The 19,312-nt window shown below is 39.2% G+C and overlaps 1 protein-coding gene across 15 annotated transcripts in view; it reads right to left on the bottom strand.

Moving 5' to 3' along the window:
- LOC129727911 (polypyrimidine tract-binding protein 2) overlaps positions 1-19,312 on the bottom strand; it is a 594,233-nt gene that overhangs the window by 41,788 nt on the left and 533,133 nt on the right. For all 15 annotated transcript variants that reach the window (XM_055686193.1, XM_055686253.1, XM_055686216.1 and 12 more), the window contains 4 exons: positions 8,041-8,167; positions 895-1,166; positions 564-824; positions 56-341 (listed from right to left, as the gene is read on the bottom strand). In XM_055686193.1, coding sequence (XP_055542168.1) covers positions 56-341; positions 564-824; positions 895-1,166; positions 8,041-8,167 — 946 coding nt within the window. The remainder of the gene's footprint in view (positions 1-55; positions 342-563; positions 825-894; positions 1,167-8,040; positions 8,168-19,312) is intronic.

Here is a 19,312-nt window from a genome sequence, read left to right as displayed (position 1 = left end):
TTTCGACAACAACGAAACAACATCGAGCCAGCCGGGGTCAGCCTATTAGACTTACCTAGTCGATCCCGGGTCAATTGAGGCCGCTGACCAGCGGCCAGCAATAGGAGATCACCAGCCGAAACAAGCCCACCGGCACTAGCGATAACGTCACTACCTGGCTCACCAGACGGTAACGTAGGATTTGTGTAGTCCCGAGACTTGTCATTGTTGTACTTCACATTCAGCGAGGTAAGCTTGCTGTTGTCAATACGCAACGTGCAGCACCCATTATAGATGTTTTGACCGTCCAGAGTCTGTTTAGCGTGCTGAGCTGTAGCCGCGTCCGGGTACTGGATGAGAGCCTTCAAGAAACACAGCAAAACATTACAGAAAAGTCGGTTTGTGTTCAAGTCTTAACCCTCTAGGGCCCAAATCATTTTTCAGGCGGACCTCGGTAAAATCACTATGAATCTTTATTAATATTTTTTAAATATTCATTGAACCTTTTGAGAGGTTCAACTGAAGCGTGTCTATGGGCGGCACAGGGCACTAGATGGTTAAAATAGGAACTGCGAGCAACCTACCTGGAACGAATTGTTCTTGGTGAAGGTGACAATTTTGAGCACCTTGCCAAACCGCTGGAATATCTGGTACAGGATATCCAGCGAGACCGGATACAGCAGCGACTCGACGATCACTCGCAGCACGGTATTCGGACCGCCCTGGGTGGTGCCTGTCGTTCCGGTTGTGCCGCTCGTTGAATTGGAGTTAGCATGCTCCAACGTCAGCGGTAGTGGTGATCCCGTGGGAGACTGGGTGAGGTCCTGAGCTTGCAGCGAAATGTTCTAAGGTGATAATGAATGGTACGTTAATATAAAACTGAACTGAAACTCCGTGAATAAAAGGCACACTTACAGTCGCCGTGTGATTCTGGTCAGTCTTCAGCTCCCGGTGATTGCTGAACTGCACGTACACGGTTCTACCTCGGACAACCGGCGGGTTGGCGGTGAACATGGTGACCATATTGGTAGCTGCACTTTCGTCAGCCATCTCCAGGAAAGCCTGGTTTTTGCCCTTGAGCACCAAAACGTTGGTCACACGACCAAACGGAACACCTAGGTGCATTACGTCCACCTCGCTGGACTCTGTCGGGATATTCCGGATGTGGACCACGCGGGATGGTTTCGCTGTAACACACACAGAGAAAAAAGTGTTGATTAAAATGTGTAAATTATTCAAATGGCAAAATTTTTACGTTTCACCGAGACCAACAAGAGTGGAAAAATTGCCGAAAAGCCCACTCGAGTGGGAATTGCATCGGTTTGCATGGAGAATGTAATCCAATGATGGAGTAAATCCGTGATACACTCGGAGAGACAAAAATCAAACAGCATAATAAATGCTGGCGATTTTACTGGCTGGGAAAAATGCCATCCTACTCGATTATATGAATCTGCCTTTTGATCTCTGTTCGGCTTCTGGATTCTGGCTCAGTAATGCCAAAACGAAATGAAATAAAACCCTTCCCGAGTTCCACCCACTGCTTTCTTCTTTCCACTTATTTTTCATCACGCGGAATGAGGGGATTTATTTTTGTTTTCCAGCTCAAATTATAAATGTATACATTTAATTTAATGACCGATCGTAAAAAGTTCGACGGAGAAGATATTATGAATGATCAATTTTTAATAGCCTTTAATTGTAATAATTGGCGGGTTGATATTGCACTGTTGGAAAAGCTTCTACAAACAGTTCTGGATTTAAGCAGCATAAATGGTTTAGGGTTTATTTGCCAAATAGCCCCAACGGATGTTAGTTATGTTTTTCAATTAATAGATATGATAATGATACGATTAAAGCATGACTTTTTCTAATTTATTCTCTTGTAGATTTTTCTTATAATCAATTTGAATTGTAAATAGAGGTAAAAGAAACTGTTATTCGATATTGTTGTAATAAAATTATCTTATATCAGTAGTGGTTGGAGGAACGACCATTTTCAACCTGTTTTGGAAAAGTAACAGACGTTCAGGCAAAACAAATGGAGAAGATATTGTTGCTTTTGACTTTTTATTACGTTTTACGTTTTTTGTCTTATTATCGCACATTACACAAAAAAGTAACAAACTTAAAGTAAGATTATAAATGACAACAACGTGTCTGTTTATGCAGGAAACATACAATCGAGAGCTGTAATGCGTGGATTAGTTAGTTTCACTCATTGTATTTATATTTTATTTATTTCAGTTCACTTTATTCACTGCATATACAGAATTCCTCCCGTAGCTTTCCAACTTCAAAATGACGAGAAAATAAATATGCATGTGCTAAACTCAGGGGCCTATAAACGTCAACATTTTGCCTACCAACCATAAATTCATCACGGCGACAATATTTCGTTTCAAATCTTACAAAACTTATCTTATTCATTGAAAGTGCACATTGTACTGAAAACAAAAGCTTGAGTTCTGTTTTTTTTTATCTCAAACAACATTTATTCGAGAATAAGTCTACCTACAAAATAGGATGTTTACTCTTTTTCACTTGTTTTAGGGCAAACCAACCAAAAAGTGGGTACCAGAAACACTGGTACCAGAATCAATGAGTGGTAGATGGAAAATGTATGGAGTTTGACAGCCACAAGAGCTTCTTGGCTAAACTAATACGAGTTTCATACTATCAAACAGGTCTAAAAGTCTTTTTGAAAACGAATCCAGAGAAGCGAAAAAATCAATATGTGCGGAATTTCAAATCGATTTGGTTTCCATAAAATGATGAGTCGGTGTTTTCAACATGACTAACTTCCGCTTGCAAGGAAGTCAATGTTTGTTTTTTTCTCCAACGCAGTTTACCGATCATGATGTGGTTTGAAGAGTCATATGAAGTCTTTAAAATCATCAACATTCGCCTACTGTATGACAGACAAAAATGATTTTGTCACATTTTTTTTCTCTACTACGCCGTATGCATACGACGAACAAACTAATACACGTACACCGGATGAACTGGACATTAGACATTGACAGACTCTACGATGTTTGGTTATAATTTCGGCTGAGCAGTCTTGAATAAGTAGAACGATCTGGTTTTTTACTGTCCAGGACAGTAAAAAACCAGATCGTTCTACTTATTCAAGACTGCTCAGCCGAAATTATAACCAAACATCGTACAATTCCCAACAGTCGAACTCTCATACAACAATCGTTGACAGACTCTCTTTGTTCACTTTCTCTCTGATCAAAAACTTAGTTATTTTTACATTTTTCAGGATATCCTTTACATAGTAAGCTAGGAAATAATTAAATCTTTTGATTCATGGTAATAAATCGTTGGAAACTTTTGTAACTAAGCTGTAATTACCGAAGCAGAGCGAGAGAGGAGAAAATCTCTTATTGTTACTTAGTTCCTTTTGAAAAGTTACGCGAGAAATATTTTAACACTCGAACGCTTCAGATGGCGGATGGTTTCGACTCGTGCCGCTCGCGTGGATTCGCGGTATTTGATAAGAGTAATGAGTTACCTTCGCGCGTAACATTGTTCGACTCCGTCATTTATTACGGTGACGCAGCCCTTCCTTTTCGTCGCAGCCGTGGAGATGCAGAGATAAACTCGGTTTCCGACAACAACGACTGTTATATCTCCTTTCTTACAACCTGTTTTTTTACCGTAACAACCGTAAGGACGTCAGCATCGTTATCGATCTATGCAAAACGGAAGCTACTGAACTGTTGTACATTACAGATGGTAAACTAATTTTGAGTAACCAGACTCGTGGTTCTCTGTGCAACTTCTCAGACTCACATTCGTGACGGTAGAGCAGCTGCGAAAAGTGCGGTCGCCAAGCTCAATTTAGAACCATTTCTTTTTCAAACTAGTTCTAGAAACACAAAAGCAATTCTCAATTGCTCATTTGGGGCACAAAAATTACTGTAATTGTTTTAATTTAAGCGATTTCAGATTTCACAGTTAGGAAAGTGTGTTGGCAAAGAATGAGAAGCGCTTGAAGGTTTAATTATTTGTCTTCGATAAGCGATAATATAAACAAATTTTTAAAGCAATGCTAAGTGTCTAAAATCAATAAAATTTGTCAAGACGATGATAAATTAAAATGTAATAACTAAAGCAGTAGATGTATTTAAATTTATAACATTTATCTTGGTATAGTATTTAAAAACAAGAGGGATCTAATAGACCAAACGTCGAATGAAAGAACTCAATACCTTTTACCTAAAAATTTATTTAAAAATTTTCAGATGTGAAAATTGCTCTATCTAGTACAGAAAACAGAGACCAAGAAAAAATTTAAAAAGGATTTTGTCAATATATAAAAACAACTGGATCGCAAGTGAATATTTTGCCAATGTAAAAACCGGACTTGTTAGCTGTAGAACTGTAGAACTGAAGCCGATGGTTCTGAGAAGACATTCATCGGTGATAAGCAGTTTAAGCTCCGAAGAAACTTGCCTGTCGGCAGCACTTTTATAAATATCACCCACCATCTAGATTCTCTTCTTGGTCAAAACTTTTGCTCGCGAGGTACCGATATAAATCACGGTGCGTAGCAACGGGGTTGAAAATCTGCCCGCCAGATGAAAGGTCGTATGTGGGACACGCAAAATGTGGTTGCTGTTATAATCTTTTTTTTATGTCCGCCGACATCCGATAAATAAATACCTAAGACGAACGTACACGAGAGAAGCTTTTTGTATTCCTATCCTCTTTTCACTTCACCGCGCCAGCAAGCAAACACAAACAAAACTAAACTGCCAGAAGCAGCAGACAGGACATTCAACGGGTCCGGAATTAGATTTATAATAATCAAAGCACCCGATACACCTTGCCTCTGTCTACCACAGCCTGGTTGTTTGCATCATTTTATCACCAGAGGGAAAAAGGGAGTTTCACCCATTCGGATTTCCTTCCATCATTAAAGAGAAGCAACAGGAAGAAGTAACTCAGATTTATGTTTGTCCTATTACGGGATCATACTTAATATTTATGAATTTGAAGATCAAATTTGGGAGGCGTTTTCCTTTCCGACGGAAGGACATTACACTAGCCTTGGCCTTTGGCAGACCTCCGGACCACTGACTGGGGAACAGGCGGCAATTTTGATGATCACCCGTGGCGCTATAACATACCGGATAGTAAAAAATGACGACGAAGATGAATATGGTTTCCCGGTAGGTGTGATACGAAGTCGAATACTTTTTTTTCTTGCTTTGATGCGTGTCGTACTACAGAGGGAGGGTGACGAGGATGTAGGTAGGAATAACGTTTTAACATTTTTGCGCAGAAATGGCTTTCGGCAGAGACATTAGTGGGACAGAGAAGGGAGAGAAAGATTGATTTACATGTGTAAGCTTAGCCCGATTTAGGATAAGAAAGGCAAATTCCGGGTGATGACAACAGCTTTATTCAGATATGGGGGTAGATTCTGCAGGCAATATACTTTTAGAATAAAAGGGACTGGCTCGGAAATGGACAAATTTTTTGCAATGGTGATAACGTTCTTCTTCCACGTCGGAAAAACCATGAAGCCTGGTGGCTACGCCATTAGGAGCGAAGTAACTTTTCTAGGTGTCCGAATAAAATGGTATTAGCAGCCGCTGTATTCAAATTTAATGGATCTATTTCTAAATATTAAATTTACGGGTAAGTTTGTATACACCCCTACAACTAGAGAAATGGCAGGAGATACAAATGTTTCTATTTTCAAGGCGTTCAATCTAAACTAGAACCAACTCGCAAGACGACCCATTAAAACCACCTGCCAACGCAGATCGAGCAGTCAAGTTCACCCATTCATAGACCAACTTTTCGGCACCAGACCAGCGTGAGTTAAATGAACTGACTGAAAGGATGACGGCTTTCAATTAACCGAAATCTGATGCCGTCAGAAAATAAACGATAATAATCAATTATTGCAGATGGTGGGGGTGCACAGAACAGGGGGCTGAAACGGGAACGAATAGAATAGCGGTGTGAATTTTAAGTTGGTAAAATTTGCGAAAAATTGACGACCGCACGGTTGGTGGCTGACAGAGTTAATTAAAATTAACTCCCTATCGATTCGTGTTTGATAGCAATACGGCAGAGTAATCCAGTAAATTATTGACGGTAGTCAACAAATGGCTCTTCAGCCCGTAATGGCTAACGCGAGGCTGCGAGAGCGTTTCCAGCCAAATTGGCCTGAAAGTACGTGAGCATTTTATTCGTTTTTTATACAAAAAAATCTTTGCACACCTATTTAACTTGGGCAACAGAAAATGGAAAACATTTTTCGAAAGGGACCAACAATTTGAGCAAACATACGCATTTTAATTACAATTCGGGAGCGATGACAGATTGTGATAATTATTTATAACTTAAAATTGTTTGAGAGTTTATGGCAGACACATAATTTCATTGGAATATTTTGGCACAATGACTATTTAAAACACTTACACACTCTTTATTTTGAATCAATTATACATTCAAAGTTAGCGAATATGATGAAAAAAATGTTAGAACTAACTATCATAAAAACAATAATTTGAAATAAGTTACTCAATATGAAACTTCCCATTTATTATGGCGATAATTGACACATATACCTATCGTCATTTAAAGACGATGTTAGCGGCTGGTATCCGGTTACTCAATATAACCTAATAATTGATTGCCGATAGTATCGTTCACTAAGCGTTCGAAAAGAATTACCTTTCCTTTTCTTTCAATCTCACTATTGTGTAATTTGAGGAAAAAGCAATCATGTAACTTACCCTAATGATAGTTTTAATTACAATAATGGTGATTGTCGTACGGTCCATTAACAGAGCATAGCTTCATCTAGGTACTTATTCTACCGAAATTGATTCATGTGCTATTAACTCCGACTTCTGACTAAACGACGATTTGATACCAAGCCTTCAAGATTTGTAATTCATCGAGCTTGCTCTAAAAGCGCTTTCAAACCCATATCCATTAACACCGCACAGCTGAAATTTAGTTGTGGAGACTTGTACAATTCAATAGCATCACATACAACGACATGTGACCACTTTTTATCTGCTTGTCAAATTGGCTCGCCGAAAAGTCACGCCAGCCGAATGAAATTTACATCAAACCCCAGATTGTTTCGAATCAAACGATATCCACGTTCAGGAAGCGACAACAGTGAAGGACAGCGAAGAGTAGACACAAAAAAACAAAAAAAGTTTTTCTTTTCGACTGGGGCAATGAATAAAACATCGATTCATTCAACCCTCCTCCTCTAACAATACCTTTCTGATCCGATGATTCCCGATAGGGTGAAACCGAGCGGAAAGGAAAACTTCTTTAGTTAAAATAAATCTGTAACGAGCGAGCACACAATCGGACAAAGTTGTTCGATTTGGAAATTAAATGATAACAGCGCACTCGATGTGAAGATTGCACCGCAGGCCAACAACGTCAAAATGTTTGGCGGGGGTGAAATATTATCGTCCCTGTGTCCTGTTCTTCTCTGGAAACGTCAACAACGATGTGCTCCAACGTTTGATTGTTTCCCTCTTTCAACTAAAACCATATTTTCCTCAGAATTCTATTGTTTGTTTTTTGATCGTCGAAAGACGAGATGAAGAAGAAGCAGAAATGGGGGTTTCGACAATTGTTTATCTTTCATCAGCAGGCAATTTTGCTCGGCAATCAGGCAGGCCCAGGATCAAAGGTCAAAAACCTGGCATACTGAGCGAAGTTTGTCTTGAATGTTAACTCACTTTCCACTCGACTGATGAAAACAGCTGCTAATCTGTTGCAACTGATCTATCTGATCTGCTGCTACCGTAGAATTGTGTTTAATCCCAAACAAACCCACGAGCGCACTCATACACACCTTACTGCTGTGTGGTGTTTATTTTTCCCAGCAGCCCCTCCGTGATTTATACCCTCCCATGAAATTTCGAAAGCAGGCACCTGAATTCACAGAAACCTAACCATTGAATAACAAACTTCAATCAGAATTGGGTTTGAAATGGTTGCTACACCTTGCCCCTATTCGGATAATTTATTTTTATAACAGAGATGACGGTTGATACTTACTGATGCCGCCCACACCGATCACGGTATTCGTTTCCAGTTTGGCCTTCTTGGTCGCCAGGTCCTGATTGTTGTTGTCCGAAGCCGGTGCCATAACTGCTGCCTGACTGAGGAGTTCGTCGCTACCGCGCTGAAAGAAATAAACAAAAAAAAATGAATAATTCAGATTGGAGTAAATGACATGAATTTAAGGTTTAAGGGGTTATATACGTATGTAGGTTTATGCGATATCTAATTAAAAGCCCATTTAAACATTCTGTATTGCAATCAAAATTACATATTTGTATCTAGTTTTGAATAGAATTAGGGTTAATTTGAAATGAATTAATAACACTGGTCAACAAAGGTTCACTCCACAAGCTCAAATCGGGAAAAAGACTATATTCAACCATTCCTGTGAATTTTGGTGTCCCTAACCATTACCGTTTTTTTAGAGACTTAAATGAGTTTCTTCGTAAACATAACGTTAAAGCAACGAACCTGGAAGCAATTTCTATACAACACTCTCAAGTAAGTTGACGCGTTTTGGTAACAGAACGATATGCTTGATTCTTTTTATTCTTTGAAAAAAAATCGATCTAAATTCCAATGAGGAACCATAGAGAGTCTTTGCGAGATTTAGGTGTTTTCAATTCTAAGAATCCTTAAAAGTGAAATATTTTGAATCCGATGGATTTTGATTACACGTTTCTCGTTCATGACTCCTAGTCCCATAAGCAGGGCAGTCTTGATAATTCTTTTTCAGGATTCCTTTGCGAGGACTCACACGATTCGGATGTAAGAGACACTAGAAATTCTTTGCGAAACTTAAGTGTTCGTTCGGGAGTTAGGTTAGAACACCCCACATTTGCAAGCTGTGCAAGCGTTATTTATACGACTGAAAGGAATGTCTCATCACACACAGAAGAGACAGCTGACACTAATACCTCTTATAGACCTGTGTGATCAAGACCAAAGTCAGTCGGAGTCGTGCTTGCAAGTGCGACACAACAACAGAAGGTGCTCCGTAAGGCTAAATTTTTTCGAACTAATTTCTATTTGCACAGCAGTGTGTGGAGTTAGGGATGAGCAATAGAATAGGTCGGCAGTGGAATGTGATACGCATATAGATTGTGGAACAGTACCACCATCCCCGTAATTTAATTGTTCAAAACACCATGCCGGAGACAGGGAGATTGCGGGTTCAAGTCCCGTCGGGGAGCCAAATCTGTATCATATTTCCAGTTCGCTTATTTTTCGCTTCCCCTGCTGCACACATTGTCTACCTTAATGAACTGGATGTTAACGGGTAGAAGCCATTGTTAAAAATAGAAATTAGTTCGAAAAAATTCCAGTCGCAGTTTAGGAATAATATATATCCTTTGCCGAGTGAAAAAAATAATAGTTGATTTGAAAGGTTTTCTACTCAAGTCTTCTCGCATGTACCATTGAACTGTAAGATTGAGTGCAGTTTGCATTCTACTCGAAATAACGCAGTCGTTCTTTTTCCTAACCAAAATCACATCGTGTGCAAAACCAAATAACTGCGAAATCTTTTTCTGTTAGATTTTGAAGATGACCGTCTACGATTGATGATGAAGGAAAAGTTACCAACTACGCTGTAACGCCTGTTTTCTGATATCTTTCATTATCAAGGTAAAACAACAATGAGGAAACATTGAAAAAAATCAATGACATCTGGGGCGATCTGTTTTGACTCCTTCTCATACTATAAATTGAAAAATGTTTTGATTGTTTTAGTAGAAATTTGGCACTGTTTTACGAATAATAAACAACGTAATTTCTGATAGGGGCTCTGATAATCAAACAAACATTAAGTTTCCAAAAAATGCTGCAATAAACACACACATATACAAAAAATATCGCTATGAAAAATACACGTTTTGTGACTTTAAATGCTTTTTCGTATACTAGTTGTTTTTGACAGAAGCATTCTTTTTAAATATTCTTGGTCCTTTGTTAAAGGTTTTTTAGTACTTTCCAAATAATATAGGATATTATGCTACTACTTTCAAAATAAAACGTGTATTCTCCGAAATACTGTCCGAATTGCTGTCCCTTTTAAGAGGAAAGTCGAACCTCACGATTGACATCATTCAGCGGTTTCACCTTCCATCATTTCGTTATGCTCACAATGAGTTTGAGACGCGTGTGCAGCGTGTAACCTTTCATCCACAAATTAATAATTAAACCCATCAGCCGCGAATCCACAACATTTACCGCCAGGAGGGACGAAATTTCAGTTGTTTCGACTGGAAAAATGAATAATTTGATGCGAATTAGAAATGTATGATTATCGCTTGACACCTCTTGCTTCGATTGAAATGAAAATGAAAATTCGAAAAAATGGAGCTCAGCACCAGTTGCCTACATATTTAATGGAAACGCACGGTGTTTTGTTTATTCTTAGAAACACAATCAAAAGCTCCACGAATGCTCTTTTTCATGTACGTCTCGCTTTGTTCGATTTGTCGCATGACGTATCGCGTGACACAGAAACGAAGGAAGTGTCGTCTCTTTGAAGCAACAGGCTTGGCTTCCGAAAATTCATCTCCCTCTTGTTGTTGTACATTTTTTTCCGTCTACGAAGGGCGAATTCCTAACGTTTAGGCACGGTTTAATCGGTGGGAAACATAACAAAGGAAAGAAAAAAAAACAGAATTTTTGCCTCAACGATTATCCCCGAAACAGTCTTTACGCTTGTTTTAACGACCGAAGGAAATTGCGGTACGCGACAAACGTATCCCTCTAGAAAGCTCCTTCGCTATAAGGTGCCACCTCAACGGTGACCGACCTTAATGAATGACTTTTACGCATTCCATACCGGATTGCCAAATGGTGTTCCGGTTGGTTCCTAATGACGAGGGTTAATTTGTGAATTTTCGCGTTTCGTGAGCGGCAGCTTGTCATTTCCATGCTCATTGTTTTGTTTTTTTTTCTCCTCCTTCTATACTTCAGCACGTGCTGTGGCGATTTTCGCTAGACCACCGCCGAGTTCGAAGGGTCTCTTTGTTTGTAGTTAATCGCTAATGGTGATTTAATGCGACTGTTCAATAGTGACTTTTTCTTTGGACTTTTTGCAATGAACTGCAAATGTTGTTTCGAAGGGAAATCTAGGACTTCCATTATCATGTCACAAGCGAAGTGAATTTGCTTTGGTTAGAAATTTATTAGAATATTTTGTTGAAATATTCGAAAATACTGTATGCAGAAATTCCAATCAATGCCACTAGGGTCATGACCTGCAAAAAAAAAAACAATTTAGTTGAATAAACCTTAAAAAAGATCCCTCTCCATTAGGAAATGTGACAAATGAACTTGGTTATGCGGATACACCTTCCCTATCGGAACCCTCTCCATTCAACAGCGAATAGCGTTGCGCCAATAGAAGGGGAGCGTGTAGCAACACATGTTTCTATAATCCAACAGGATGGGATTCTTTTCATCGCATGAGAAAAGCGACGATTGTCTGTCTGCTGAACTTATTCTTTTGCCTTTCCTTCCATTTTCTCGAACCTTTGGAGTGCAGTCATGACAAACGTTATTATCGTGCACTTTTCAACCAATACGACCGACAGTTTTAGGGCTTGCCGGTTGCTGACGCCAACTTCACTTTAAGTTTTGTGCGGAATATGTATATTAGTGAAATCACTCGGTTCAATCTGTCAGTCAGTCAAATGATATGTCGAGGTATAAAGGGTTGTGAGAAGATGTAGGTAAGGAGAGTGTTAGTATACGTCAATGTGCTATGTAACATCGATAGCAGTCCCCGAATGGCAATTGAAGGCCTCACTGAGCAAAGAACGGTAGAATTCAAGTCGGTAGCTGTGAAAAATGTTTCACAAATACACCTGGGTCCTGCCCTGATTGGCATAAAGAGCCTGTATAATTTCCATTTTTGCGTTTTGCAAAAACCATGTTTTAGTTGTGGCATGACACACAAGAGGTTTCCACGACGTCGTTGTCGCCGGCACAGTCTTACTGGATAGTTTCACCGTTTCGTTCGTTAATGAATAGTGCTGGCAGATCTCTTACAAAGGGAACCGGTGGCAGAAGTAGTAAAACATACCATTATTGAGTGCGGTACGTAACAAAGGCAGGAGGGCGATATTACGGGATAAAACCACCCCATTAGATCGGAGCTGGGAATTCCAACGTGCTTCTAGCACTGTCTCTGTCACGTTTTTACATGTCAATGACAAAAAGGTTTCTCAGTTCCGCGCAGGGACAAATTATAGTATTTTACTAGAAATAGTTCGTGGTACCATGACGATATTTGAAAGTCACTTTAGAGATTTGAAACTACGTAGTACTAATTTTAGAAAAGGCTGGTTTTCTTTTCAGAAGTAAGTCAGGAGTGTTACCCATGAATATAAAATTTTCAAACAAGTTTAAAAATGTTGGAAACGATAAAAATAATATAAATACAAAATTTGTTTAAAATATACAAACAATTAGAAATGTCAAAAATATTTCAAGAAAACTAAAATTTACTAAGAATTATTAAGCTTGTAAGCAATCCGTCTCTGCAATGACTTTTGTTTGAGTTCACAGATTTTTGGGAAATGCTTGCTTCCATCGTATCCGACAATGTTGTTTCCTGTTTCGGAAACTTTTCCAGTAATTCCGTTTTCTAGAAAAGAATTGATTATAGAACTTTAAATTTTTTTAACTGTTTGATTCTAATGAAAATTTGCACCCTTTACTTTAACTTTAATGATTTTTCATTGCATATTTCGCAAGATTCTATCAACTAATCCAGTTTACGCGAAACCCCAAGCAACTGTTGCTAGTTGCTGCGTCGTCCCAACCTTCAATTATCGTAATTCTATCTTCCTTCGGCTCGGAAAATACAGCCACCAAGACGAGCGCGCCGCCATCCCATTATTTTCGGCAACATTTAATTCGACATCATTATCGCTGATCCACATCGGCAACCCCTCCTGTAGTCCTCTGCTACCGACGTCGCAAGGAAAAAGACACATTACAGTTTCTCGCGAAGGACGAAAAATAAGCTCAATGACATTCTCATTATTTAAAGACTGCTGCCAGGCCCTGATTTGTATGTCGTGCTCTGGGAGGCAGGGATTAGATTGGGAATCATCATTCATAGCTTGTCTCTACACTTGGCGGGTTCACGGTGTAGAGAGAGAGACAAAGCAGGAAGAGCGAACCCCTCACTGGATTCAATTACCTTAATGTCTGTTTAATTTCTGAGACCAGCTTTTTTGCCTTCACGGAGATTTTTTGATAGATGAGTGCCGCGACGACGACGGGGCGCGTCGTAAGTTTTTTCTCTTGGATTTTTTTCCATGGGAATGGGAGGTTGTCTTCACCAGATAATGGAGCCACCCTGGTGGTAGAAGATGCTGCCAGTTCTCGGTGGCTCAGCACATTCGGGAGCACTTTGCTAACGTTTAATGATGAAAGGACGGCTTTCAGCATATGTCGCATTGTCAGTCGCAGTAGGGGTCTTTGACAAATCGATGTCCCGTGAATTGAGAAGGTAGAGTCGTCCTTTAATTATGAGCTGGATGCTCCTCTGCCCGACCAGGTCATAACGTCGGTTGATGAGCTTGGTTTTAATGATTCCATGAAATGCGTAATTTACGCGCTCGCGATACATCAAGTGATGTTGGCGGCACAAGATTCTAAAACTCGTGTAATGCTATTTACTGTTGAGTTGCTATAATTACAACCTGAGCCGGGTAGGGCAGTACTTACAGTTGCTTTTTCTATTAATACCGATTTCGAATGAGATGCAAGTTGTATAGGAAAACCTAAATTAATCCACCTAGCGGTCCGACTCAGCCTTTCTCATTCAAACTTATTATTTGTAAAAATAGATTTACATAAATGCTTAAGTCCAAAAAGGTATATTCACTCTTTGGGTTCTAAAATATTGATGTTGTAATGAAAGGATAAAATATGAAATTTGACGTAATGTAAGTGCTTCAGAAATAGCGAAATATAAGAAATGACTCTTAATATCGAACAATTTAATCACGAGCGATACCGGGAACGTTCAAATAGTACGATACCACATTTAAATCATGTTCAGGCCATATATATTGATCAAAGCAGCTATAGTGTTGAATAGTCATTGAATTTCTTTTCTTTAAAAAACTTTTGAACAGTATATCAAATTTTCATGAAGTTTGTTATTTGTAAGTTTGAGAGATGTTACTAGTTATGTTCAAATAAGTCGTGTAATACTTGAGATTATAGACTTTCGTTGTTTTACAAATTAAAACATAACGGTTGCTTAAGTTTGATTACAATCAAATGAAAAGGGAACGTATGGGGGAGCCAAACTTTGAAACCAAGTGTTCAATCATAATTCATCAGTTAACCCTTAACTATCCCGTTCATTCGATATCAATATTGTTCAAATCTGTTGTGTAGTATCTAAGATAATGAAGTTTAGTGATTTTCACATTTCGATCGTTACAGACGAAGTTACATTCCGATTACAGCAAAATTCAACGGGGTGTTATGAGGCAGCTAGACCTTTCATTTGATACTAATTCTGTGGAAATCGGGTCAACCATCTCTGAGAAAAGTGAGTGAGCCCAAGTAGTCATCAGAATATGTTTCTTTTCATAGCTGGATTTCACATTTTTAAACATAACAGGAAAAGTAATAATCCGTTCGAGAAAAATCATTAGGGTCTTATGGGACAACAAGACTTTCCATATGACACTGATTTTATGAAATTCGGTCCAGCCATCTCTGAGAAACATGAGTGAGATTAAACAGTCTCCAGAACACGTTTCTTTCTGTAACTTCTGAACCATATATTCAATCTTCATAAAATTCAAAAGTTGAGGGTTTTTAGGTAGACCGTTCATTTGAAACCAATTTTGTTCAAATCGGTTGTATAGTTTCTGAGATGTTGATGTTTCGTGATTTTTACATTTTGATACATAACCTCTAAACTAGAAATCAGATTACAATAAAATTCAATAGAGTCTTATAGGGCAACTAGACCTTTCATTTGCAATTGATTTCATTGAAATCGATTCAGCAATCTCTGAGAAAATCGAGTGAGATTGGGAGAGCGTTACACACACACACACACACATGCAGAAAATGCTCAGCTCGTCGAACTGAGTCGAGTGGTATACGACATTCGGCCCTTTTGAGCACTTTTATACCTTTAGTTTTTGCAGTGATAACTATACCTTTCTAGGAGAAAGGCAAAAATTGAAATGATAGAAATGACTTTAAATTTCAACTTCAATCCCGAGCAAGGCCGCAAACATTGAAATAGTACAATATTAAATATGAATGATGTTGAGGCCACATATTTTGATCGTAGCTATAGTTTTAAACAGTCTGCGGGTTTCGTTTCTTTCTATAACTTTCAAACCACATGTTTTAACATTATGAAATTCATTGTTTAAGGGTTTGAAAGCCCATTAAGTTGAATTCAACTATGTTCATACCTTCTTTACAGCGTTTTTCACATTCTGACGCAGCGCCAAAACTAAAAGTTTGATTACAATAAAATTCAATAGCAATCTAAGCGGCAAATAGACCCTTCATTTGACACCAAGATAGGAAGAATCAGTCAGATCATCTCTGAGAAAAGTGAGTGCGAAAGAAAGGTGCACATACACACGTACACACCCACACACAAACATATGCACCTATACATGCATATATGCAGAAAATGCTCGATTCGTCGAACTGAGTTGAGTAGTATATGACATTCGGCCATTTCAATCATTTTTCTACCTTTTAATTAGCCAGTGATCGTTAGGAGAAAGTCGATATGTTTACTTTCATTATGTGATTTCACATTTTTATGAACAACGGACACAGTTACAATCCGATTGCAATGAAATTCAATAGCAACCTATGTGGCAACTAGACCTTTCATTTGACACTAATTTTGAAAATCGGTTCAGCCATCACTGAGAAAAATGAGTGAGTTTAAACAACCTCAGGATAACTTTTCTTTACATAACTTTTGAACCATATGTTCAATCATAACGAAATTAAAAAGTTAAGGGTTCTGAGGACAGCCCAATCATTTGAAACCAGTTTTATTGGAATCGGTTGTGTGGTTTCTGAGATATTGATGTTTCGTGATTTTTACATTTTGATACATAACCTCTAAACTAAAAATCCGATTACAATGAAATTCAATAGCAACCTATGGCGCAACTAGACCTTTCATTTGCAATTATTTTATGGAAATCGGTCCAGCCATCTCTGAGAAAAGTGAGTGAGAAAAAAAGTTGCACATACAAACACACACACACATACACACCTACACACATACATACATACATACAGAAAATGCTCAGTTCGTCGAAAGGGGTCGAGTGGTATATGACATTCGGCCATTGGGACCACTTTTATACCTTCGGTTTTTCCAGTGATTGCTATACCTTTCTAGGAGAAAGGCAAATATTTTTTTTGAATATCCTCCCAAACACACTGAAAACTTTGAACGGCAATATCGAGGCGTTGCTACGCAACAACTCATCACCAGTAGAGGTCTGTTGCGTCTTAAGCGCCAGGAAGCACCTGATGAAAACACAAATATTTGCCCCAACTTGGCCGCAATCAAACAAAAACCCATCAAATTGAGTCTTTTACCCTTCTCCTTTCGCCAAACTCTCTCACCATTGAACCATTGGGATGTCTCACTCGCACGTGCAGCGTACTTGACTTGTTGCGACCGCACAACCGTCTTAATGAGTGTTTCTCTCTCTCTCTCTCTCTGTTTCCCGGGACCAGAAGGACGAAACTTTTCGTCCGGACCGATGAAGTTTAGTGCAAAACTTTCCAATCACACCGCGAAAGTTGCTGAAACTAGTACGACATAGGACATGCGGTGGAGCGTTGTTTGTGATGCCGAAGTGCGCCATGCAACAAGCTACAACCTTTCGCTTTAATTTCATTGCCAATGAGAACCGCTTGGATGGATGGAACGGAACGGCCATCGTTTTTGTTAGTACTGGCGCACTATGTTACCTGCAGCAAAGGAAAGGGACAAGGTTGGTACAGTAATCGGCTAGAGAGGAGTTATTCGAAGAAAAAGGTTGGCAGAGGTGCGGGATGAGAACAAACTTTCGCATTCATCGTCACCACTGTCTCCCATGCGTCTTGAAGATGATGATGGAGAGACGCACCGTATCGCCCTGAACTAAAATTGAGATTTTTTGCTATCTTTTTCTATGGAGAGACAGTAACTGGGAAGGAGGGCAAAACTCGTTTAACTTTTTGCTGCGAAGATTTGCTATTTTGATTCTGTTTACCTGTCTGCTGACGCCGGTAAGCAGTGCCGACGATGCTGAGCAATAATTTTTACTGCGCTGCGCTCCTACCTTTCCACTGTCGTTGGTGGAAAACTTCACCGATCGGGTGGAGATACTAGATTTTACTTACTTCAGGTCGATGGAACCTCATTTAGCGAGTCCAATTTGGGGTTGTATGGGCTCTGACGATACTCACAGCAATAGACTTCTCGTTGCAGCTGTTTCGAATATAAGTGTAAAGATCACGAATTTAAGAAGTTTTTCTGCAGTTGGTATGGATTTTTTGGTATAGCATTAATCTTTTTACGTAACACTTAGGTAACTTAGGGGATGTTGAACATATTCAACGCTTACACAATTCTAGACCGTAATGGCCCATTCTCAGACTCATAGTTTTCTCACCATCGTTTTCATCCTTTAACCGACAGAGCAGATTCCATAAATTTCACTTGAATTTTAATTGCACTTAATCACTGCTGTTGAGAAAAGTTTGCATTGCAGGTTTCCGCCCAGCCTCATCCTCTCGGGAAGAAGTGTGGAAGAGGTTATGATTTCATTTCACTTTCGCACGATTGCAGCGACTGTTGTGACTATGACGATGGTGACGACGACGACAATTATGCGTCGCCCTGATTTTCTCTTGGGAAGATCCGTCTAGTTCTTCTCGGCTGGGGCAGAACCACAGTCTCGACAAACAAACAAGGCGAAATAAATCCATCAACAATCGTATTAATAATTAAAACCAATTATAAACTTTGTTCGTTAGAGTGCCACTTGCTGTCCAGACAACCAGGGAGACCCGTGCAACGTTCTCGTGCTCCAGCCCGACAGTGTGCTCCAGCAGGAAAGAGCCCTTCGGTGCCATAATTATATCCGATCATTATGCCAAACCAATTTATATCAAACGCGACAAAACCTCGTTTCCTTTATCGCTTTTATAAGGGCCAAAGCTGTCGCGCTCCATCTCGATAATGATACTTTTTGTTGTTGTTGTTGTTGCAACCCAATCCCCCTCATCATCCGGTGTTACCACTTCATTTTTCCGGGTGCTCGTGATAAGACAAATCAAGGAAAAGAAGCACGTCGATGTTGGAGCCTTAAAAATCTTTGCCGCTACGAATTGCGCTTTGGGTCGCTGCGTGCTTTTTACTGCTAATAGTGTCAATTTTTGTCGGCTTAGGATACCAGCGCAGCAGCTTTACTTCAGCTGATTGATCTCTGCAACGAACTGACAGTGCCAGGAAGGTTTAGGATCTGCCAGTATTCTAGACAATTGGTTTTCTAGATGCAAATTGGATGTCATTTGGAAACATGCTTGTTATTTACAGCATTATATTTTGGGGATTATGATTCGTTGCTCGATTGATTGATAAAAAGTATTATCAAGATGATGGTTGTATGACGGTCTGACAAATTATTTGAAATCTAGCGTCGCATGTTCTATAATATATATTATAGTTTCGAACAGCGATGAAAATAATTACTTCTAATGATTTTGAATACATATAAACCTAGCCTAAGATACGTTGATAACGTCGTCAGAATGCGAGTAAATAAGTATCGGTGTTGGTGCACTCTCTTTGCCTTCCATCTTACGGTAAATTTGGGTTTGGATAATGTTTTTTTTATTTACAGCATTTCGGAGAGGTTGCAGTTATTTATTTTAAAATATCGTCATGTAAGTACAGAAGAACTTGAAATACGATGATTTTTAAAGCGACAAAAGATAAGAACTAGTAATACCAATTGATTATTGCTGATTTTCATAATATCTTGTTGCATATCCTTTATGCTATTGCTGCGCATCGCCGTGAGCCAAGTCTAAATTGTTCCTTATTTCGGATCCTGATGTAAAACAGTCGTTTTCAGAGCAACGTTTGAATACGCGGACCATTCGAGAAGTAGTTTTCCTCGGACGACCGGAACGGGCAGCCGTTTCAACCGTTTCTCTTTTTTTATATCGTTTCAGCATGTGGGATACCACTGACTTGTGAATACCAAAC

Source organism: Wyeomyia smithii, chromosome 1, assembly GCF_029784165.1.
Source record: "Wyeomyia smithii strain HCP4-BCI-WySm-NY-G18 chromosome 1, ASM2978416v1, whole genome shotgun sequence".
NCBI lineage: Eukaryota > Metazoa > Arthropoda > Insecta > Diptera > Culicidae > Wyeomyia > Wyeomyia smithii.
This window is presented reverse-complemented; position numbering and strand designations above follow the sequence as displayed.